This window comes from Rhopalosiphum maidis, chromosome 1 (genome assembly GCF_003676215.2).
Source record: "Rhopalosiphum maidis isolate BTI-1 chromosome 1, ASM367621v3, whole genome shotgun sequence".
In the NCBI taxonomy this organism is placed as follows: Eukaryota; Metazoa; Arthropoda; class Insecta; order Hemiptera; family Aphididae; genus Rhopalosiphum; species Rhopalosiphum maidis.
The window spans coordinates 28,532,440-28,558,483 of NC_040877.1; the positions used below are offsets into that span (position 1 = coordinate 28,532,440).

Sequence of the window (26,044 nt, forward strand, 5' to 3'; positions counted from 1 at the left end):
GAGCAACCAAGAATCAAAACAATTTATATTTTATATTTTTAAATTTTAATTATTTTTGAATATACGCATACGTCATCAATCAAATGTAGCTATTTTAAGTGACTTACAAAGAAGAAGAAAAATGAGATACAATGTGTATAAAAAAAATTATATATTTATGTGACATTGATATAAATTTATATTTATTTATAACGATTTTAATAGATACGATTCACATGTAAATATTATAAATCAATATTTGATAAAAACAATGTAATTATTTACCATATAAATTACAGTTTCTTCCATTAAAATTATATTTGTATATCAGTTTAATTTACAGACTTAAATTCCCCGAAGGTGAAATTTATAAAATAACTAGTACTTGGTGTTGGTTGAAGACAGGGGCAATTAAATACTTCAACTATGTGTTCTGATATTCTAATATACTCCCTAATTTTCTTTCGAATTATAACGCATAAAAATATTTAGCATTGTTTAGGATTTATTACAAAATAACAAAGTTAATAGTTATTTTATTAATATTATATAAATGTTTACAAAAAGTATGTACGTGGTGATATTTGATCAGATATGTGTTGATACAGTAATACACAGTAGTTATGTAATAATTACCTACATTTAATATTTGAGTATACGATAATAAGTAATCATCATTTTAGATTTATTTATCAATAGAAATAATTAACATATTTAAATTATTTTTATTATTTATTTATTTAAAAAAATTTACAAGTATTATGTTTTCATCAGTTTTCTGTAAAAGTTTACCAAGCTTACGTAGAATTACAGTTGAAACTTTTAATGTAAGTATATTAAGTTATGAAATATTTGTTGGTTTGTGGTTTATGTTTTGGGATCTAATAAAGGAGGTGTGGAGACAAGACCTTGCATGGTTATATTAGGTGAATTAAGAGACGCGAATTCGTTTGTGTCATAAAATACACACCAATACTATTTATTTTCTAAGTCAAGCGCTGGAAATAAGATCTTGACTTCTGGTTAATACGCCTTTGCAGTATTGAACAAATAACCACAATCACACAAATTTCACGATTGTGTATAGTCAGTAATTTTAATCATATTGACATTAGCCAACAAAATAGGTAATATTGTGAATATAATAAATTCACAACGAAATGTGAATACGAATCGATCCATCGCATATTCATCGCACAAATCACGATATTCGATTTTATTGATATTTTTGTTACAATAACGCACTACAAACATTTATTTTCAATTAACGTTATTTAACTATAAATATTTGAACATTTTTAATTTCATAAAAATTCTGGCATTACAGTTTTCTTAGTTTTCATGTTGTATTTATTTTATTTGTTTTATTTGTGACTTTTATACTTCTGATTTAGATTATTTAACGTATAAAAAAGATAATTTTAACAATTTTTAACTAAAACAAAACAATTTTAAGTTATATGATATTACATATTAAGGTTATATCCATTCAAAATAATTAAAATTATACACGGTCTATATATTTTTCGATTATATACAGAATTTTAAAACACGATACCTCCGTCGTAATTAATACGGTACACTTTAAAATATTGTTAAGCTAATTAGTAATTACACAGCGGTGAAAAAAGAAAACCCAAGACGTCTTTCAAAAGGAAAAATGACAGGAGAAGTTGTTGGATAAAATTTCACCGAAATAATTTTAAACAAACTTCCATTGCCAATTTAAATTCATATTTGAGTGAAATGCCAGGAAATTGAAATTTAACACACTGTAATTTTGATTCGTGTGATTAAAACACAACACTCGATCAACACACAAATCCGGTCGTTATAGTATACAAATTAGAAATAAATTACCATCATGTTCAACCGGGTTTACGTGTATACATATTTACATCAGAACTAGTTAAATTCATAATATTATATATTATTCAAACTCAGTCAAATATGATTGGGTACGGACGTCATAGAATAATCTGGTGTCAGAACTGACAATACTAGGTTATTTTAAGAAATTTTAAAATAAAACAAAATGCAATTTTTTTGTCAATCTTTTAAAAAGTATTTCTTCATTATTATGTAATTAATTGTAGTTTCAACTAGCGGAAAGTAATAAAATCTCTCTAAAATGAGCAATCGAACATGAAAAAAAAAAAATGTGATATTATGTACATTTACAAACACCAACGCTTAAAATAATACAAGCAAGTATAGTCCCCACGGATTATAAAATGTCGGCCATTGTAGTATAATATCAAAACAGTTGTATTCAATATTTTTGTCATATTTATTAAAAAAAAAGAACAAAAGAATAATATCATTAAATCTCGTCGTGACTTTATATGTTACGATATTTTTGATTTATAAAACTAATAAATGATAATATATAGAATGTCTTACATATTATAATTTATCAGAAAATCATTCATTAAATTTATATTTCGTGACATCTAATTAATATAGTTTTTTAATAAATCTGCAGTCTATACTTTCAATATTGTGATATTGAAAATTGTATTAATACTAATTAAAAATAAATGTCATGTAGGTCAAACTTAACAAAAAATGTTTTATAAAATCAATAATATATCAACTGGAAGACGACAGTTCATAATTGAAAAATACCTATATTCGTCTGGAAGCATAATTATTTTTATAAAATGTTCCATCGACCATCGTCTAGTCACTAAACCTTAATGTATTAAAACACAACGATCATGGACCCGTCGAAGTTAAACATCTTGGTTCTTGGAGGGCTACAGCACATTTCAGCTTTAATCAAAATGCTAAATGATGATATTTTATCTATATTTTTCCATTTAATTATTCACTATCAACATTTATAAAATGTTCGTAATTATAACTAAAAAGGCTATTGATTAGTTGCAGTACTGATTTGGTCAAATGATTGAGTTAATATGACGTTATTGATTTATTGTAGTGTAATAGTATATTAAATTATAATTATTTATTGGAGTTTTATTGTGAAATATTTTTTTTTTTAATCATTTCATAAAATTTTGAAAATCTGTCATTCGTAATATAATTATTTATAATATGAGTCTTGACTCGTAATGACATTGAATCAAATTCAAATCTTTAAATACTAAATAAATGATTAAATGGCATCAACCTAATTACTATTATTATTTACTACAAATTTGTCTTGTATTACTATATATATTATATTTAAATTATTATATTTGATAACAAAGAAAAATATATTTATATATAAACTAAATTTGAATTATGTTAAATTTTTAAATTGTAAAATAATGTAAACTCAGCCTCATCCTAGTTTTGTTTTGTTTATTATTGTTGCAATTGTATAAATTCTTTACAGATCGTTAGTCGTCTAGACTTTTTTTAAATATTTGTTTTTTATGGTTCTATTCAACTCGTTTTTAGTTGATAATATTAGCTCAAATATGAATTAATATTTGAATGCTTGAATTCTGAAATGTATTAATATGACACATGGACCTATATATTTTTTAACTAAACAACAATAGCATTTTAAAACAATATAATAAATAATAATAGTTATTAGTTTATTACTTACTACTAGAACGTTGATTACTATCTGAATTCTAAAATTTATTTATACATTATGATTATTGTTCTTATAATATCCGCTAGTTATCATTAAATGGTTCCCATCTTAGCTAACGCATGATCTAATTATGTAATGCTAAATATATATATTTTAAACATAATATTTGTCACTTTTTCTTTTTTTAATTAAAAACAAATTACAAGCTATATATACAAGTAAATATACAATAAGTAATTTTGGGGACAAAAACCTTACAATAGCGGGATGAAAGATGGATGAGCACTCAGTAGTGCCACCTGACAGATTACACTATCGTACGTAGACTACGTTATATTATATTCTAGCTGATCAATATAATATACGTGTTGGAGTACTCAAATTATTCCAGTAAAACGAGTTTTTTTTTCGATTTCCGCAACAATGAATTTTTATTTTTCTACGCGACATGCTCGTCTGCCGTTCACGTAACCCAGATCGGTTCAATAAATCCTAAAAAGGTCCCATCTCATCGCAAATACGTATATAATATACAATATATACACATCGTATAAGTACGCAAACATTATGCGGATATATAATAATATATACACATAAAGGTTCTCTGATTTCACGCGCGCCGTACCAAGAAAATAAAGTTTTTCACTATCCGTATCACGTTTGGATAACATGCAAAACGTGTACTAACGTCGGTCGTTAATACGCGCCTTGAACTGTGTTACCCTGCGAGCATAGAACTCTGAAAACTGATATTGTGTTCAAAGAAGTCGGCGGGAGCGTGCGCGCGTAAATTATTATACTGCTATGACACCGCTGTTGGCACACGTCCGATGACGATTCTAGTTGTACGGCAATTATTATTTCACACACGCGTGTGGAAAGTTAATTCGCATTATCGCCAAAACTTCGGCAACGACTGTCGGACGAAGTTTAAGAGGAGCCCCACTGGGGGGGGGGGGGCGTGAGAGAGATTCGCTTAACGATGATTATTATTGTCACCGTCGTCGGGACGTAACACGGCGCGTGTAACGTATACGTATATACCATAATATTATAAAGTCATCATTTGTGTGTGTGTTTTGCAGCTTGTAACCGGACATACCACGGCGAAGTCGGCAGAACGTACGAGTTGGAAGTCAGAAGACCCAGAGAAGATAGATTGCCGTTCTTGTGTTACTTGAACTTTACCGCGGCTGGTGGCAAGTACGGCGATATAATACAGGTAAATCTTTCGTTTTCGTGCTGCAGCGAATACTTACGTACTCGAGATCATCTACAACTGATGTTTACGTTATGTTTTAATATTAACAAATAATGTTGAAACAAGTACAGTTGGTTATTAGATACGACGTTAGACAGTACACTGGTTGTGGGTTTCGGATTTAAAATAAAACGTGGTCGTATCGAAACACCGACTGCGTCGCTTGACGCATGCATATACATCGCCTTTTTTTTATGTCCTTCGTTAGGATTATACTCGTAATATTATTATATTGTTGTAATACGATTGAGAAAAAGATGGACAATTTATATTCCACCGGAATTTTAAACGTATAATCAATGCAATACGATGCGGTTAGGGTATACACTTTCGACGTTTACAATTTTAGACTTGACGTGTAGACGCTGAAATATGAGTTTAAATATTATTATATTGTACATTTTGTGGATATCACATATAATATTATAATTATATTATATTTTTTATCATTTATCTTTATTACCCAATATTTTTAATATTGCACCAAAAACACCCTGAAAATTGTATTGCACATGCTATTTAAAAAAAGTATAAAAAAATTACATAAATATAATATGAATTTAAAAAGATAAAATTATATTGTGCTGGAAAAACTAACTTCATAACATTCGGGAAACTTTGATTGAAAAAGTCATAAAATAACCGACTGAATGGTTCTTCTATGTTTACATATATAAAAAAATAATAATAAATACAAAACTATTTGTATCATACATGTACTCGGGATTGTATTTTATACAAAAATTAAATTAAAACAATAAAGAAAACACTATAATTGGAAAATGAAACAAAATGAAACTGCAAATTTCAATCTTATTCCTCCCTAAAGCATCGAAGTTTTTTTTTAGGAACTTTTACTCCGTGCGTCTACCTCATGTAAACTTTGTTATTTTTTTTTTTTATGAACAATCAAAGTTGACTGAGTGTGCGATTATAAAAAGCAAAAACTTTTTCCTTCTACAAATAAACTCTGAAAATAACACGGAAAAAACTATATGACCAAAGTTCAGTTATTTACTAGACGCTGATTTTTCTTTTTTTTATGTAAAACTTGTTTACTTTCTTATGATAATGATAATACGTATAGGAAAAAGGAAGACATTTATCAAAACCAAAAATAATTTGTTATAAAATCTATGAATGAATTCTTATTTCTGTGCATTTCTATACTCTCCAATTACAATATGTATCAGCATAATATATGTAATCGATGGAATAAGCGTACCTGTATTCATATAGAACGAGTATTAGATACTTTTGGGAAAAATAAAAATATTTATTTATTATCACTAATGGTGTGATCACTAATTTAATGACTCTGGAATATTTATTAAATATTTTTAATCATTTGTTTATTTAATTTAATTAGTTTACGTGTTAAATGCGTACATAAATGGTTTTATGATAAAATAAAAGTTGATAAAAAAAACATGAAAACCATTCACATTTTTTTAATCTTTTGTAAATAATAATAATTCTAATGTTATTAAGTTAATTAAAATTATTATTTGAAAACAAACTGTGAAACTGCTAAAATTAATTCCTTATATTCTATTAGATTTCCTCGTTAATTTATAATAATTCTTTAAAAACACCTCAAGATATTCAAATTAATAAAATACAAGATTATATTACAATAAATAATTATAAATTTGATATTTACAAAAAACAACCCATGTGACATTGAATACAAGAGATTATTATTTTTTTAGTTGTCAACCAATCCATTAAGAATAAAATAAAATATTCATCGATTTAAAGTGACAAAAAATCTCATAAAATCGCATTATAGTCATTATAACACTGATAATTAAATATTCAACAAAATATAATTAATTTTTTTTAATAATATTGCTTCAAATAAAAACGTAAATTGAAAACAAAATTATAATAAATTATTTTATTAAACATATAATCGTATGAGGTTATATATATTTAATATTATTGGTGAAATAATTTATTTTATACAAATACTTATACATTATACCTGTGTATTATATCTGTATCTACAGCAAAATTAAACTTAAATAAATCAATAAATAAAATGAGACTGAATTTTATTGTTAATCAAAAATTGTATTCATGTTTTTGAGCTGTATATCTTCTGCAAATTAAAACACAAATTTATTTTATGTAACTAGAAAAATTTTCTTTAAAAACCCTAAATATATATAAAAAAATATATGTACTTTAAAATTCTAATAACAAACAGTTTTAAATCTGAATACAATTATACTAAAAATATATCTAATTTAAATTTTTTTTTTAAATTATGTTTTGTTAATGTTTGCATATATTTATATTATTTAAAATAATGTTCTGTTTTCAATGATAAAAATCATAAGCTTTAATGTAATACTTGTGTAATTTTTCTATATGTAGGTATTATTATACTCATTAGTGAGTTTTATAATAGTAATAATAATTGACAACTACAATATAAAATAATTTGTCTTGAAAAAAAAATTATTATTGTAAATGTGCATAAAAAAAGGTGGAGACTTATCACGGCCGTCAGTAATAAATTATTAAAATACAAAAAACCTATTGTATTCTTGTAAATATATTTGAAAAATATTATATATGTGAAATCTCAAATATCCAAGACTGCGCAAAATATAATATTTACTACGCAAAGTATTATAATTTTTGCACGACATTTTTTGCTGAAAAAAAGATGAATGCGTCAATATTACGTTAGAAAATAGTTTAAACATATAAGCATAAGAAAATAAATTGTAGTCTATTCTTATCTACTACAAAACTAAATCGCCCTAAAACGACAATAAACGTACTATGCTCTAAAATAATTAATAACATAAACAATTAATATCCCCACAACAAACTTACTAATCACAAAAATCTTCTTATCTCCCAAATGTACTCTCTAAGTATCCCAAGAAATCCTGTTAGATTGCTAGTAGGCTTAAAAAAAATTGGCCAAGAAACGCCTTAACAAACACTATAATTATTAATTACAAATCACTTTTAAAATAATAATAATAAAAGTATTATATAATTAAGAGATGCTACTAATAAACTAATAAGTCACTATCTTTAATTCCTTCGTGCATATTTGTTTCTGTGCATTTTATTTCTAATTTACCTATTGTGCTATCATTAGTATACATTTTAAATATTAAAAAAAAACAATTAATGTAATATAAACAAGATTTTTTTTCAACAAAAAATACATAGAGTAATCATTTTTTAAATTATAATGTGAATAAATGTGCGACTGTTGCCATTATAGTAATATACAAATTATGCTCTTCGACGATATGAATTTAAATTGTTTTAAATTTTCTTTATTGAACTCTTATCTTTTATACTTGTATTAGTCTGATGTAATGTAAAATATTATATTTTACTTATACATCATAATATAATTATTTTATTTAAAAATATTATCTAGCACAAATTATTTGTTGTTTATTATCAAGATTTTTTGGCACAATCGATGAGTAGCACCTTTTTATATAATATGCACTAAAATTTATGTACAACTAATAAAAATGCGTTTAATTTCACATCGATTTCAGTAAGTTTCAATTTCATTAATTCAACTATTACATAGTTTTTACAGTTCAATTACATTATTCATTAATCGTAAAATTTTAATATCTTTATTAAACACTCGTCAAACAAGTATTTCATTTTTATGATACTTCACCCTCTGACTTTTGGCTTTAGAAATTAGAATACTTGTATATGTAATTTGGATTACGTTTTTTCGTCATATATATATATATATAATTTTTATTACGGATTTTAGTATTTTATCACACATATAATGTATGTACGTCCATTTTGAAAATAGAGAAGTCAAATTGTTTTAATATAACATTAGTTATACCTGAAAATTCAATACAAAGAACAAAGAAAAATATAACAAAATGGCGTCTCTGTGTTTTTTTTTTTTTTATTTGAACCGCCGGCAAAAATTGTAATTATATATACGAATGTATGTATTTTAGTTGTCTGTTATGAATTATTCAATCGGTACCTGTATCATACAATGAAATGTATACTCATATCTGGATTATATTTACACAGGATTTAGGTCTTTTTACTTCATTTTTTCTACGGAAAAAAACAAAACAAAAACCTATGTAAAAATATATCTTTTTTGTTGAGTAGTATCAAAAGGACATAAATGTATTATGCATAAACGGATGAAGTACTTTTTAAATTCTTTAATGGTCCTTACGTCCAGACGCGCAACACTCGAGTCATTCTCTTTTTACAGATTTAAGTACTTCTCGCGATTTTGGAACGTGCGTTATTATGCACTGGTTAAAACCCAGTTTAATACGCTGTATAAAATTATGTTTATTATAACATATTTTATATGTTTCGTTTAAAAAAAAAATAAATACAAAATCAAAACAAACGTAGATTATAAATACCAAGCGCGAGTTTTCTTAAGATTAGCGATATTTTATGCACATAGCCACATAGATATTCCATTTCAGTACATACTAATAGTTTCAACTTGTAGACAAACCTTAAATTTAATTACACAAAATATGTTTTAATTGTATTGCAGTAGGTATACTTTGTATACTATATTGCAATATTATAGTATGTTGTACTCAATTCAAAACTGAATATTAGTACCAATATTATTTTGTTATAATATTTGCACACCGTTACAAAATGCTGTTTTCTTATGAACATTTCACAAAAAATTAGGTACCTATATAGATTTTTGATTTTTAAAAAAAAATACACTGAGTGTAAATAAAGGTTTTAATTTCACGATATGGATGACATTTGTGTCTATGAACCTAAAATGTTTTACCCGTTATGATCAAATGGCATATTATATGAATTCGGTTCTTCAAAATGTTGATTGCAATATATGGAGATATATATATATATATATATATACGACATACGTATGTTACAATACACTAATACATTCTCAACTTGAGATGAAATTGTTAAAATATCGTACAGTCATAACAAGCATGTTTTTATTATTAGTACCTGTGTTTGATAAATTATGACGGAAGCCTGCAGCCTACGTTTAAACTGTTTAAAGGCACACAACACTAACAAACTAATAAGTAGACAGCATAACGCAGCACACATGCATAAAACCAAGTTGAAAATATCCAGTGAATTAGCCATGTATATATGTAATCTATATAAGTGACCGCTTATATATCCATTAAAAAAACAGTTTAAAATATTTTATCAATATCCAACTACAAAATAAGAAAATAAAATATGATGATCTCATCATTATAAGTACCAACCGTTAAAATGTATGGTGAAACATCAGGCTTGTTTGCTATTGCCCTTTATTAGTAATTGTTTGATACTTCTAAAGCATCGGAAAGTTCTGTTTTCACAAAGTATTTAACACACTCTGAACTAACAAATAGTTAATACCCTACTGACTAAAGTTCTGGATATATATTAAAAATAACGCACAGATGAATATAAAAGAATAATTATCTAAAATTAATCGTTATTTTGTTTAATCAAACAAGCAAATTACTCATATTATTATACCATATTTTAACATATTTATATCGTAAACGATTAAATAAAAAATGTACAGTAATCTATTCTATTTTTATATTAAATATATATGTATAACTATAGTTATTGTTAAGATAGGTATAATATCATGTTATACAATATAATAATATTACGATTATATTATTGCGATAACTATGTTTTCTGATAAAAATATTAGTAGATATAAAAAAAAATAATAAAAATAAAAATTACGAGTTATTATATCGATTACACATTTAATAAATTGTAGTTTTATTTTCAATTTACAAGTTTGAACATGGATAAAGTATTTGAAAAAAATTTAGTATTAAATTAGGTACCTGCTTAATAATGGAATACATCCAACCATCAATGTTTAAATGAAACTATCGTTACGTATGAATTATATTTAAGAACTGCTATGTTTCAAAATTCAACTAAACCTTAGAGTAGTATAGTATTTGAACAAGGGTCGCTGACTGTACTAGCGGTCGTATTTTAATATAATATTACCTTACACATAAATAGGAATTATTGATGGTTGTACACTTGTACCGGAAAACATAAACATAATCAATGATTTTATGGATTTATGTAAATCCAGACAAATAAATAGAATAGCCTTATATACTGCTCTTATTGAAGGTTCATAACCAAATTTATTATTACCATAGTTACGGATGTTAATTCAATTTTGTATTTGTATTACTAATGTTCCAAAATATTATTACCTAGCGCCTAGCTACTGTGATTATCCGTTCCTGTTTGTCACTCGGTTGCTCAATCAGACAAATTCACAATGCAAATAACCGTTACCATAAATAAAAAACTTGAAAGTAACTTTAATTATGTGCATATAATAATAGTATCTATATATATATACTGTCTGATGGTTTTCTTTTTATAGGAATAATGTGCCATAAAAAGCAAACGATTTTGAGTATTAAATTTCAATTAAACTGCAGAATATATTATATATTTTCAGTTTTCCTAAACTTAGAATTCAGTATAATTTAATTTTATTACTGTAATTATGTCAAATTAAATTACGGTTTCAAAATATAGCCTATTTCATTTTATCGTGACTGAGATAATAATGACCATATTCGATGGACTATTTATTCTATACTGTTTAGAAAATCTATAGCGTTTTGTCTAAAATCAAAATTAATTTTTAAAACATTAATGTAAGCAAATAATTAGCCTATCGAGACAGTTTACAACATGTACAACAGGTTTTGATAGACTAATACTATATTACCAACTGTATGCTACTAAATTGATAATGTTATAGTGAATACCTACCATTCTACACGCATAATTGCGAACCATATTATTAGTATCAAACGCGTTATTTTACGAATTCGACCGTTTTATATACCTAATAATAATTATATTATACATGATAAAATTGCAGTTGACATTTGATACGTTCACCGTGGGTAAATTCGTTTCGTACACTTTGGATGGATGTCCTGACGGGTACATGTCCATCAGAGAATCTCAATTGCCAGACACCGGCGGTCAGTGGTGCGGTAGTGCGTGGGGTTTTACCGTTTACTACAGCGAAACCCGGTCGATAAATCTGACTCTCACACTGTCCAAACTCTCCGAACAGGTAATAACCCTTATAAATCAATTACTTATACGAAAGTCATGCTGAATCAAATTAAAACTTTTTTTATGAAAAACAGAAACATAACTTCATATCAAACAGTGTTTAGCGGATACTGTAAATAGTACCTACTACCTAGTATATTATAAGTATGTCGTGAAAACGCTGCTATGATATTTAATTGGGCCGAGATCTAATTCCAAGACTGAGGCTCTAATATTATGTACATTAATATAATAAATATATCATATGTCATTGAAATAATTGTTTACAGGGTATTGGTTACAATTTCGATTTCAAATTATCATACAAATATTTGAAAAAGAGCGATGCACACCTCCGGTACGGAAATAGTACCTTCCAGACGTGGCGAGGACAGATGATTACAGGAAGTTACTGCGACAGGATACTCGATCAGTGCGACCGTAAACTTTGCAGAGTCCAGTCGCCTAATTTCCCGGGAGCTTATCCCAGAAACGTCACTTGCTATTACAGGATCGAACAGAGAACGGCCCCGAAATCTAAGCGCGCCCTGATCGTGGTTAGACAGCCGAACGCCCACAAAATCCATATTAAAGACCAAGTTATAAATTATGATCGAAGCCAACGTACACTCAGGTATGTCTGCGGTACTGTACATTTACGAAATTGTTTATTAAAAATGGGTTTATTTCTGCACTGATACATACAAAGGAGTCGTTAAAAAAATTTAAAAATAGATTCATAGTTTTGATTGAGCTTGTGGTACAATTATGATGTATATGTGTAATATAATAAATATTATATTATATATTATAAGACGAATTGTATAGCCCTTCTCTGTCGGAAAAAAAACACGAACGCATAGGTTTGACTGACTTCCAAAAAATTCACAGTAAAAATCGGACAGTCGATGTGACCCCGTGACGGGTATATTACTTTTTCATCACTTAGTTTTCAATAAACAGGAGTTTAGTAGGTCTTATGGCGTATGTTGATTGAGAGTTTGACACCTATTCATTGTTGTTAAGTTTTTCAAAAGCAAGTTTCGAATATTATCCCAGACAAACATAATATATATAGGTGGACAATTTTTTTTTTTATATTTATACCTTCACAATATTAAAACTGTATTAGATTGATATGTATGCATAAACTTACATCACAGTATCACACCCTCACAAACCAAAATTGACTAACGAACAAAACAACATTAAAATGCATGTTTGAAAAAATGTCTCACATCGATACATTTTAATACAATTCTACTCACGCACACATTTATTTATTACACAAGACGTAAAGAACCGTATTAGCTCGATATAATATAATATACCATATTAGCTCGCCAAAAAGTCGAACAATGAATAAGATTCGAGTGAACTTAATAAATTAGGCTAATGTATTTTTAATGGAACGTTTCTCAATTGTTGTTTAAAAGCAAATTCTATTATTCCCGGTCTCTATAATAATGTAAAAGTCACATTTAAATCTAGCATTGTTTCCCGAACAAATAACAAGGCACGCCAATTGAACGAGATCTAAGAAAAATAATAATCATTTATAGTCGCTCGCCCGAACTATTCTCTCTCCGATAAATTGCATCGTGTTATTGTTTTTTTTTCACTTCCGTTTGATATATATACATCTTTTGGAAGGCGTCGGAAAAACGCCATTTCGTCACATTGACGACGAACCTACGTAAATGATTCCAGCCGAAATCCCACAAACAACATATAAACATTTCGGTCGATTACGCTTCAAAAACGCGCGCTGACCAAGTACGAGCAAACCTGGGAAACGAAATGGCGCGTGCAAATTAATAAAGACAAATCTTCACGAGTAACTTTCGAAAACATTAAAATAGAAAAAATACGCGAAATAACACTGTTTGAGCTATAATAAAATGTTCTATTTCCGATCAGGATGGGATATAATCTTTATTTACTATTATTATTATTATTATAGACGACGTTTATATGGTGTACAGAATAGTGACACGAATCACGACGGAAGAAATATGTCACACGCAGTTACTGTATAGATGTTTCGTTACTTTAGTATAATATTTAAATTCATTCGTCGTCATGATTTCTCGGAGGACTACTGCATGAAGTCGTGTCATTTAGAAATATATATATATCAGTATTTACGTACTTTAACGATTTTTGAATTTTTCTGTCTTATGCTATATAACGAGTAACTGATAAGAAAAATAAAATAATATTTTTCATGTAAAATACATAGCCGACGACAAAATCAGTATGACCTATCAAACATATAATATTTTGTCATGTATAATAGTATGAGTAGTAAATGCCTCATTTGGAGTATAGGAATATTATTGATAACCAATATTATCTGAAAACACGTCAGCAATTATTTATCGTTCGACCTGAAAGCAATTAAACGGTTTTCTGACGGTCGTCAAACAGTCGTGCAAGTTTTTTGAGACAAGCATTACTACGCGTCTCGAGACTGCGGCATGCATTAAGTATTACGATACAGGCCGCCAATAATATAAAACGCGAAATCAAAACACATTCTCGTTTTTGAAAGGTAAATAGATGACTAGAAGAGGCGGTTGCCGGACGACAATGATCAACACGCGTTGTTTATGGGCTCCGGTTCCGTCGACACGCATTGGTCGCACGCCAAATCTGACCTAACACGGGATTAGACGTAACCGAACAATGAGCGTTTTGATGTTCTTGAACGACGGCGACGACGCGAGTTGGCCGTCAGACGGGGCGATCGAGCGGTACAGAGATCAGAACGCCGGCGACGAACGAGCCGTGAAAGTGTTCGATAGCCGGTCGGGTCCGAAGTCGGTTGTGGACGCCGTGGACCGGGAATTCCAAGTTATCGGAACACCACGGCCACGGCGTCCGGTTGGTGTTGACCGGTTACCGGGACCCGGCGTTGGCTAAGCGACTGTACCGGGAACGCGGATTACCCGTGCACGTGGTGTTCTCGACCGTGGAAATCGCGGACGGCGGCGATTGGTCCGACGCGTTCTGGTCGGACCAAGGCATCACCATGTCCGGATGGAACTGCCCGGCCGGTGACGACGAGAAAGACGACCTGGACATGATCAGCCAAGTGGTGCAATTCGTCAACGACCTGACCTACGATTACCGGTGGTACGTCCGTGGCCTACGCGACATACCGTCGGCGGCCGACCAAGCCCACGTGGACTGCGTGGACGGCGTGTACGCGTCCACCATGGATACTTTCGGCGGCGGTGTCGAGGCCGTCGAACCCGTTTTGGACGCGATCTTAGAACAGCTGTGCGGCGCGGCTTGTATAGACCCGGCGGCGGCCGTAGACTACAACCGGTGGACGTTGGCGTCTGGCGTGGTCGAGGAAGGCGACAAGGCGGCCGAAGACGGAGCTCGCTTGGTGGCGTTCCGCAATGACTGTTCCGCTACGGCCGCGCTCGATTACACCCGACGGACGACTCGAGTGGCCGCGTCGTTTGCGCACGCGTTTTGGCACGATCACTCCGTCATCGCGGCCACGTCCGCAGGCCGCACACTGGCCGCGTGCTTGATCGAAAACCTTAGGGCCGCGGCCGACGCGGAATTGGCCGAACTGTCAGCCGAACAGTTTGCGGTGTGCCTGACCGCCAAGTTCATAGCCACCAGACGTTGGCGGCGGACGGCCGGTGACTCGTCCGTGTCCTTATCCACGGCGGCACCGAGCCCGTCATTCTTCCGGCCGGAAATCCGGGAACGCTGCGAGCGGTTTTTGGCCGTGGAACACTTGGTGGATTTGATGGCCGCCGGCGATGACAACAACTCGTTCGTTCGGAGTCACGTGGAACACTTAGAACCGCACGTCTTGCCCCAAAGGCTGGTAGACTACGTGTCGAGATACTTTGAATACGAAGTCCGATACTTCGAACTCGCCGACACGCTGGTGTTCAGATTCACGGACGGTGAACGCGGTCGATTCGTCGAGCAGAGTCACGTGCACAGGTTTGCAGGGCCCAGAAATTTCAAAGAGTTCCATGCTGAGGCGTTTCGGACGATAGACTTTAAGAGGTTAGTGACGGTTCTAGATGTGTAGTCCGTCATATTATAATCATATAATATATTGTCGTTGCGTCCTGACTGTTCATCTCTGATAGCGGCAGTCGCGGTGCTGACCGTCCGTTGGCGGTGACCGATCCAAACGTGTTTCGATACCGGGAATTCGGTTACGTCGAAGCGTCGGATTTCGCGGTTCGCTACGTGTCGGCAACCGGCGATATCAAAATTCGAGCAGAAATGTACGAATTGCGCGACGACGACGATGACGACAAAAGTGCGGTGGTAGAGTGCGAACAGCGGTACCGGATGAAAGTGGAATGTGGCGAATTTTGGGTGACCGTTCACAGTGTAGTGATGACAAACTATGACGTTGACGGTGACAAAGATCGGCAAACCGAGCTGACCGTCGGTCTAACCGATGGTACCGTGGTAGCGGTAACCCGATCACCCGGAGATGATTTCTGCGTTACTCCACGGACGCCCAACGATCCCGCAGACGACCTCGGTCAACGATACGAGTGGTCGGACGGCCGGCCGGTGTTTGAGTTTTTCGACGACGTGGCCACCGTGAACGCTGCTGGCGGCACGTGGATTTCCGTTGACTTCGGGCGAGCCGACAAATTCGTGTGCGCGACGTGCCTGTCTGACGGCGCCCGTGTCCGGATGACGATGACCCGGCCCGCCGTACATTTTTGCCACAACTCCGAGTCCGGAGAACCGGTGACCGACAAGTACTTAGTGTGCCGCAGAGACCTGTCCGGTTACGAATTCGTCGACGACCACGATTCAGGGCAGACGGTCTGTCGGACCCGCGAGAGTTCCGACCACGGAACACCGTCGCCGGTGACGGTAGTGAGGACGCTGACTCGAAACCGGTTCGACCACCGAATGGCCGGATTGATGGACAAGGCACTGTCCGATCACTTAATGACCATTAAAACGTTGGCCGACCGATTAAACTCCGGACTTCCGGAAAACGATAGCCATGACGTCGACGAGCTAGACGAATTATTACTGGACGAACCCCGCGGGAGCACCTCCTTCGTTTCTCATCTGTCCTTAAACGTATAAATATTAATGAATACTCCACTTCGTCACAAACTGACTTTAAATTTAAAATGTATCCCCAAATTTATTTTTTTTTTCGATCGTACAATATTTTAAGCTGCCGATACATAAATCTAAACTGTTGAGCTGTATGCATCGGCCGAAACTTAAGCGTTTCCTGTTGCCTGTATCATCGTTTTGTGAATTACCTATAGTTTTTTTTTTAAAACTGTATTGAGAAGTTCAAAAACGACTATAATACCATCCGTATTCGGTTTCCAATCCATAGACGTGGTGCATGATATTTTTATAAATATTATGTTATAACATTGTTCTAATCTGAAATAACTATAACTCCGTCGGTTCATTATAAGTTTAAAATAAACTATAGTATTATGATTTTTAAAAGTCAATTATATTAACCTGCTTGTTTATTGTTTTAAAGAAAATCATATATTATTACACGCTATTAAAATATTTTTAACAATTTTAAATAGTATTATAAAATGTAATTTATATAACTGTAATACTACGTATAAAATATTAATAATTGTGTTTTGTTTTATTACAATTAAAATGCAATAAAAAAATATATACCGCTCCTCTAATAATTATTGAAAAAAAGCATCTTTTTATGTATAGCTTCATTTATAATATATATTGAGTTTTTAGTAATAGTTTTCCAATTGACTATACTGTACTCATAATAATGATAATAATTGTATTGGTTTATAACATCGTTATTATCGTTATTGTTAATTTTTGTAAATGCTTAATTAGCATAAACGAACTACTTAACAAGAAAGGTAAACAACTCGGTCGGCGTTATTTATGAACACTGCACTGAACGTTATTGTTAACCGACGAGGCCCCTTAATGACTGCCAAGGGAACGAGCGCAAACAAAGATTCTCGCATTAAAACGAATAAGGCGATTATATCATAAATCACGTCAATGGCCAAAGATTTCTCGAAAGTATAATTTTTCTTTCTCTTTGGACAGTGAAAACTTTGCAAATGTGTTTCAATAAAAATGTGTCCAAACACGAGTTTTACCGCTTTCTAATACATTTTTCCCTGAGATAACTAAACTGTTCGAATAAGCATTAATCTGACGCCTGGGACGTTTAAATCACTTTGTGTGTGGAAAAAATAATCATTAACTGTATTTCCTAATGATTTTCGTTGTGAATTTACTCGTTAAAAATTTTAACAGTGAAAATGGTGCAACCATTTTTGTAAAACCTTCCGATATATTATATTTCAAAAACCCTACTATTTTATTCTACCTATTATATCAATAGTGAAATATAATTTGATTTGTATTTAATTGTTTTTGAAAAAAAATAATAATAGTGACAAAAGTGTATTATTAATAAAATGTGAAACAAAAAAAAAAAATACTTGTCAGTTGTTTTTTCGATTAATGTTTTGCTTACACGTGTATCTTTATTTATAAAACGCAAAGGAAAACATAAGATATCGAAAATAAAGTTTTTAGTCTGTTAACTTATTGCTTTATTTACGTAGTTATATATTGTAAATACAATTTATAATAGCCATATTTTATGTGCGAGCTGTTATAGTAGTACCTCCCAGGGACAATAAGTTACGTACATAAGTCATAACTTCAACAATTTTAGAAAATATAATTTTTGTGACACTGATATATTGCGTGACCAGAAATACAGTGAACTACTAATAACACAACGTCAACAAAAACTTGTAATTTTATTAAATATATTATATTATATTTAATACAAATGTACCTATTTAAAGTTACCGTGTTTTACAATTTAAAAAAGTTGTCACAAAACAATGTTATCAAAACGTTTGTATAACATGATAAAAGTTTAATATTTCTTTTTAGATTGAGTATATAGATAATCTATAATGGCTATTATTACGATTTATATTAGTGGAGCTTTTTATTTTTTATTATAAGTTATAGGTACGTAATAAATACAGGAATCTCACAATGATATACAACCGTACGTTATTTGTATTTTTTTACTGCAAAGAACGTATATGATATTCTATTGTAGGAGTATTTTTTTACGGGTTTTCAAGTTTTGTAACTTTAAAACGTGTAGATATATCCGGTATATTTGGTAAAAATAACACTTAAGAGTTTAGACGGTATAGTTCAAGAACGACGCGTTTCCATTCCACTTAAATTATTTTAAGACGCACAGTTTTGATGACAAATTTACAGCGTCCACTTGAAAGTTTGAATTGTTTAGTTGATTATTATGATGTTTTAATATTAAAATATCGATATTGGTACATCACGACGAGAATTAATAAAGTTTGTTTATCAAAATTCAAAGTTTTAATAATGACGATGGAAATAATAACGAGCTGCACGAGCGTCAACCTATCTACTCTCGTCTACCCCTTATATCGATTAGAATGAAAAAAAAATTAAATAACAACAAAAATTGGACATTAGCATACTATCATAAGCTATTATTATTGTTGTCGTGGGTCTCGCGTGGATTGCGACAATGACGTAATAAATTAGCGTTTGTCGTTTCGCGTTAATCAACGCGTTTTGACATGACTTCGTCGACGTTACGGGGTGACTGCATTATAATAATAATAATATTATAATATATTCATCAATACATGTGTGTGTGTGTGTGTGTGTGTGTGTGTGTGTGTGTGTGTGTGTGTGTGTGTGTGTGTGTGTGTGTGTGTGTGTGTGTGAAAGAGAGATTGTGTATATATATTATACTATGTATTTACATATTATGACATAATATTATATCGATATATATTATACCACCGGACGATCGGATTTATTGGATTTCACAATCTCCTCTGCTGCAGGGTTTGGGATCAGTGCAACGTGATTCAAGACTATTTGACGGTGTACGACGGGTCGTTGGCAACGGACCCTGTGCTGGTAAGGCTGTGCGGCGGTGACGCGGTACCGGATATCGTCAGTTCCGGGCCAAATATGCTGTTGGAATTCCACACTTCCGCGTTCGACAACCCGTTCCATCCGGTGCCGCTCAGCTACTTGCCAGGATTTGAATTGGACGTTGAGGTAATTATTATATATGAAGGGCGATTTTTTTTATCGAACAACAATTAATACCTATGTTAAAATCTATTGACGTTTTCGAACAATTTTCTTTTATATAATATTTGTCATAATAAAATAGCAATTTTTAAAAAACAAATTCTATTTTTAACGTTTTTTAACACTATAATTATTATGGTTTTTACTTTTTAGAAAAGCAACATACACTTTTAATTTCATATTCCGAAGCATAGTATTTTTCGAATTATTTCAATACATAAAAATAAAAATTGAGCACATAGTTTATGAATTACAATTATTATAAGCATTAAAAATTTAAGTGGGTGGAATGGAGAGATCATAATAATTATTTCTAAGACGCACTTAGACTTAACTAATTACGTAACCAAAATTCAATTTTGTACATTTAAAGTTTTTAGTCACTTCGATCATGAATTTTTAATAATTTATGAAAAAAATCAATTATCAACAACATATTTCATTATTAAACTAATACATTGTTGTATATTTCATAATTTTTACCTTACCTCATACTTTTATAATACAATATTTTACACATTTAATATTATGACCTGGTGTTTTGACCGTTTCAGATACTCTTTGTCGACAACAAATCTCCCAGTTATGCCAAAAACACAAGTCAGTGCGAATTCTTCATCAAACCGTTCAACAATACCAACTGGGGCCTTTTGGACAGTCCCAGGCACTCATTGCCACCAAACACGTCGTGCAAATACCACTTTCAGGGTTCTAGTCACCAGACGGTGTGGCTGTCTTTCATCAAGTACCATGCGGCCAGCACCGATCCAAACGCCTATCATCTGAGCAACGAATGCAACGCCAGACTTCGGATTTGGGATAAAGTCGTATCGACGAAAACCAAAAAGGTCAGACACACAATGATGTATTAATAATGTAATGGGTCGTATGCTCTATATGCGAAGGGTGGGTAGGGTTTTGAACAACAAATTATGTACATTTATACACGGTAGTTAAAATATCATTTCTCGGTGAAATAAAATTAGTTTGTAAGCCTCGTAAATATTAGTTCTATATTCGTTCTATGTTAATTAATACCGATTATAGTATAAAAATAATTATAGGTTTTTTACGTTGATCTTATATAAATCGTTCAGTTAAATACCTAATTTTGTTACAACTATCTACACTCAAATTTAAACCTTATTCGGTGCGTGAACGTCTTGTCTATAAAGTTTTGCATTAATCGGTTTCACGTTGTACGGTCAAATATTTTTTTCAATGAAAATCACAATAACAATTACATTATTAGGTACATTATATTCTAAATTAAGTTATGTAAATATTGATAAACCGTTCCATTCTATAGAACTCTCGGTTAAAATAGATAAAAAAAAAACAGCATTTATGATGTTTTTGTGGTATATCACGCGTAAAATAAAATCTGTTTATAATAATGATACTTTAACGCTTGGCAACATAAGTTCCTTTTTAGCTTAGCCTTTATTAGTATCCCCCTGGAGTTGCACGAATTTAAACTATCAAAATGTCTAATAAATACATTTTGTATTCATCTTTCGCATAATATTTATTCGGCTTCTTTGAACAAGGGTCGGTATTTAAAATATGTTATATTATGTACACCTAATTTTGAATTTAACATATATTTTAATAAAATAATTATTTCACCTTTTGTCACGTATAAAATATTGTATCACAGTATCACAAATGATACGTTTTTAGCTATTAAAGTGTAAAATATGTTAAATATTTGCGTACTTTAATCATACATTATCTCTATATCTGCTTAAATGAAAGCAAATTTAATCAATAATAAATAAAGTATATTTAAGTATCGTATAAGAAAAAACTACCAGGCATACAATTCGATTGTCAATGTTTACATGTAAGCATATAGCTGTAATAACTCTTCGACACTTTTGAAATTAACACGTGTCTTAAAAGCGTTACAGTATTATGGTAATGACTTAAATTTTCTGCGGAAGAAATATTAGTAAACCACCATATCCGTTGTACGCATTACAATATAATCAACACCGGTAACCTATATTATTATTTTGACTGAATATAATATGGTAATTTAATTAAAACTTTACTACAACGATTTCAATACTAAAATTGTTGTTGAAAATCTGTAAACAAGGTATGGTTACATAAATATGTTTTAATATTCACATTTAAAAGCAAATACATTTTCGAGTATTCTTATTAAATAAACACATTTATTTTTATTTCTTTACTACATAGATTATGAACTTTTAGGTTGTAATTTTTTGATGGATATTAATATTGAGATATTCTTATATAAATTTTTATTTAAAAATGTAAATCTGTACCTATGTATGAAAATTATACATAATTTGGGCAGTCCTTTTTTCGGTCAAAATGTACCCATCCCTTTTTGGCCAGTCAGTTTTTGACTACCAAAACTTACAATTTATCTTTTTGCCATCACAATTTTCTTTAAAATTTACAATGGTAACTGATCTTTATTTCCAAAAATAAACAATAAAGTAATTGAACTTACATTGAAAACTATACAAATAGTAAAATTTGTCAAACAAAAATTAATTATTTGACTAAGGTAATAGATTAAAATATTTTATTGCCAATTGCACTATTTTATTAAATTTGCACACATACATTTGCCAGATAAATATCGTATAATTATAAAAATAAAACTTGATCTAAATTTTTTATATATTTATGAAGACATATTCTATTATCATAATTATTATAGCATAAATATTATATGACTATATATATATATATATATATATATATATATATATATATATATATTCAATTTTATTCAACTTATTTTAATGGAAATCTTAATTTTTGTTATATTCGTGGAGGCATTTTTTTTCACACAGTATGTAATAACTTTGGAATTAAAAATCACATTTATTAAAAGTATAAAGTTATGAGTACTTATACTATAAACATATTTAATTAATCATAAAAATTTTCAAGTTCAGTTATTATAATTATAAACTTTAAAGAAAACTATATTGACCAAAATAGGAATTGTAAGTTTTAATCGAAAAGTGGTACTGGCCTCTAAGAATGACGTCCTTTCATCTGTATCCGTCCCCCGACACCCACGATTTGGCTAGGAAATAACATACACAATAAATAATAAAATATTATTCAACAAAAATAATATCCAAAGAACCATTGATGAATACTTGCTAGTCGCTGCTGATTTAAATACACCTATAATAATAGGCACATGGAATAATAACAATAGATGATTTAATTTAATTATTACAATGACAATAAAACAATACATTTTAGACAATAGTATCTCTTTGAGTGGAGACTATTTTTTTCTTTTATTAAATCGTCAATAGCACCATAGTACCATGGTACAATTTTACTATACTATGGTACTACTCACCTACTCACCTTTATAGTAACCTTGTCACGGTTTGTGGTAGGGCGCATAAAAGGTTATGTATATTCTATATTTATGTACACGTCGTGTATAGAAACTTGAAACGTTCAAACAATGTAGATAATAGCTGGTATACCAATTACAATAATAGTATCGATTTTCCATTGTGGGATATTTCAAAAATTAAAGTACACAAGCAAAAAAAAATGACAAAAATGACAAAAACAGATAAATCGGCAGATAAATTTAAAAAATATATCTATTCGTATTTAAAAAAAACAATTTTTTAATTTTTTAAAAACGTATACAACATACGACATATTATTATATTATATAATTTTAAATATACACATAATAATTAACATTACTAGATTGATTGGAAAATCAGACATCACACTAAACCGTTATTTTCCATGATATTTTTTTATTAGACCATATTAGTTGTCTTATGTCGGTTGGCCGGCACGTTGTGTAGGCAATTTTGATACATATGAGTGAAGGTGACCGACAAACTAAATCAAATAATATTATCGTACTTTGAGGACGTTACGACACAAACTCATAACACTTGTCTTAAACCGTCAACCATTTATGCAGGCGAACGATCAACAATTTTAGAATTTATAATAGAATTGTAATAGAAACACAATAATCATATTATACCGAGAAGTGTTAGTGTTTTGTAGACCTATTGTCCTATTTGCCGATAAAAATAAAACCATTTTGTTCGATCCTAATATGAATAATTCAAGTCCTTGATTACTTTTCCTCTTTTAATATAGCGCGGTGGCGTAATAATGTAATAATAATATTTAGTTATGACGGTATTTTTTTTTTTTGTTCACAGTCCGAGGTGGTACTCCTGGGCGAATTCTGCAAGGAGCAGGACCTCCCGCGGCTGTGCGACCACGCGTTACTGGGTAACGACACCAGACACGTACGGCCTTGCGCGGCCAAGGAATCGTACACATCGTCGGCCAACGAGCTAACCGTTGAGATCTACTTGAAACAGGGCTCCGTGCTGTTCCCGCTCCAGTTCCTGTTGCGGTACGAGTTCGTCGACCAGTCGGCGGAACGGCGTCAAGGGCCCGAGAACGCGGGTCCGGCCGCGTGTAGCCGGACGTTCGCCAGCGGTTCCGGGTACTTCGGGTCGCCGAAGAACGTGTTCTTCTACGGGCGGGGCGGTCGCCGGAACCTGACGTGCGTGTTCCGGTTCGTGCCCGGGTCACCGGAAGAACGTGTCCGGGTCACCGTGTCCCGGATCCATTCGGTCGGCGGGACGTGTACGACGGAAACGGACGCTCGGACGGACCGGTCGCGGTGCGTGTACGGCGGCAGCAGTAGCGCGGCCGCAGACGGCGTTGGCGGGTCCCGGGACGACGTGACGCACGGCCGGGTGACGATCACCCACTACCCGTGGCCGGACATCGAGCTTCCGGTGGGGTGCGCGTGCTCGGGTCTCCACGAACCGTTTGCGTTCGAATCGTACCCCGGCGCGGCGGTCCGCGTCGAGTTCGCCGTCCGCGACATGAACGTGACGCAGGACCACCGGGACTTTGGGTTCGCAGCAGAGTACGCGTTCGTGAGGGCGTCGCCGGCGGACAGGAACGCTTGCCAAGACGCCCGCCAGCACCGGCACCTCCACGGGCCCGGCGGCTTCATCGATCTGACCGGCGTCCCGTCGGTCGGGGGCCGTCGGCCGTCCAGGGGCGCGTGCGACGACTTCCCGTGGCTCATCGGACCGGCCACGGCCGGCAGCAGCATGTTGCGCACCGGCGGCTTCGTGTTCATGAAGTTACGCGGCTACGAGATCCAGAGATGGCGCACCAACTCGTTCATGTGTCCGACCAGGAACCGGGTGGTGGTATACACCGGGGCGGGCGACGGGCCCAAAACCGCCAAGGTCATTTGCCCGTACGAGGCCAGCCACAACGCGCTCCGCGGCTCGTACGAGGCGTTCTCGCCCGGCTGGACCGAACCGCTGACCGGCGCCCAGCAGCTGCAGCCCAACTCCAAGACGGTGGCCGTCGAGTTCCTGAACCGCGAGTACGGTGCGTACACCATCACCTGGTTGGAGGTGTCCAAGATGCCGCGCATCATGCCGTCCACAAACGTGTACGCCATGCTGTCAAACGTTCACCCGGACTGCGCCTACAGGTTGGTCGCGTTTCTCGTATTTTTAATTTTTATTTTTTTTTTATCGCCACGATTGCTGGGGTGGCCTAGACGTTCTGTTTAAAATGAGATTATTCCATTTTATTTTTAAAAGAAATCAACGTATTAAACAAATCTAAGATAGTTTTATAACCAAAGTTATATAAATAACAGATAACATTTTTCGCGGAATGAGGATCGGAGGCCGATGAACAATTAATTGACGATAAGTACGGGGTATGTTGTTCGGCATAATATGCATTACGAAGTACAAACTAAAAATACATATTATATAAAATATTATTTATAAATTATAATTAATCAATAATATTTGATATCATATTGAACCGTTTACAATCAAAATATTCGTTATCGTTGTACATTGTCCGTGGCCTTCCGTCTTTTGAGCGTTAATCGGTAATAACATTTAGTCGACACTGTTGACAGTCAATTCATGAAC

At 32.5% G+C, this 26,044-nt stretch overlaps 2 protein-coding genes across 3 annotated transcripts in view; both read left to right on the forward strand.

Moving 5' to 3' along the window:
• LOC113560876 overlaps nt 1–26,044 on the forward strand; it is a 290,450-nt gene that overhangs the window by 255,514 nt on the left and 8,892 nt on the right. For both annotated transcript variants that reach the window (XM_026966995.1, XM_026966994.1), the window contains 6 exons: nt 4,621–4,757; nt 11,725–11,925; nt 12,197–12,540; nt 19,814–20,033; nt 20,624–20,917; nt 24,278–25,587. In XM_026966995.1, coding sequence (XP_026822796.1) covers nt 4,621–4,757; nt 11,725–11,925; nt 12,197–12,540; nt 19,814–20,033; nt 20,624–20,917; nt 24,278–25,587 — 2,506 coding nt within the window. The remainder of the gene's footprint in view (nt 1–4,620; nt 4,758–11,724; nt 11,926–12,196; nt 12,541–19,813; nt 20,034–20,623; nt 20,918–24,277; nt 25,588–26,044) is intronic.
• On the forward strand, nt 14,595–17,006 carry LOC113560877. Its single transcript, XM_026966996.1, is given in 3 exon segments — nt 14,595–14,759; nt 14,761–15,947; nt 16,034–17,006. Coding segments are annotated over 3 exon segments (2,325 nt in total).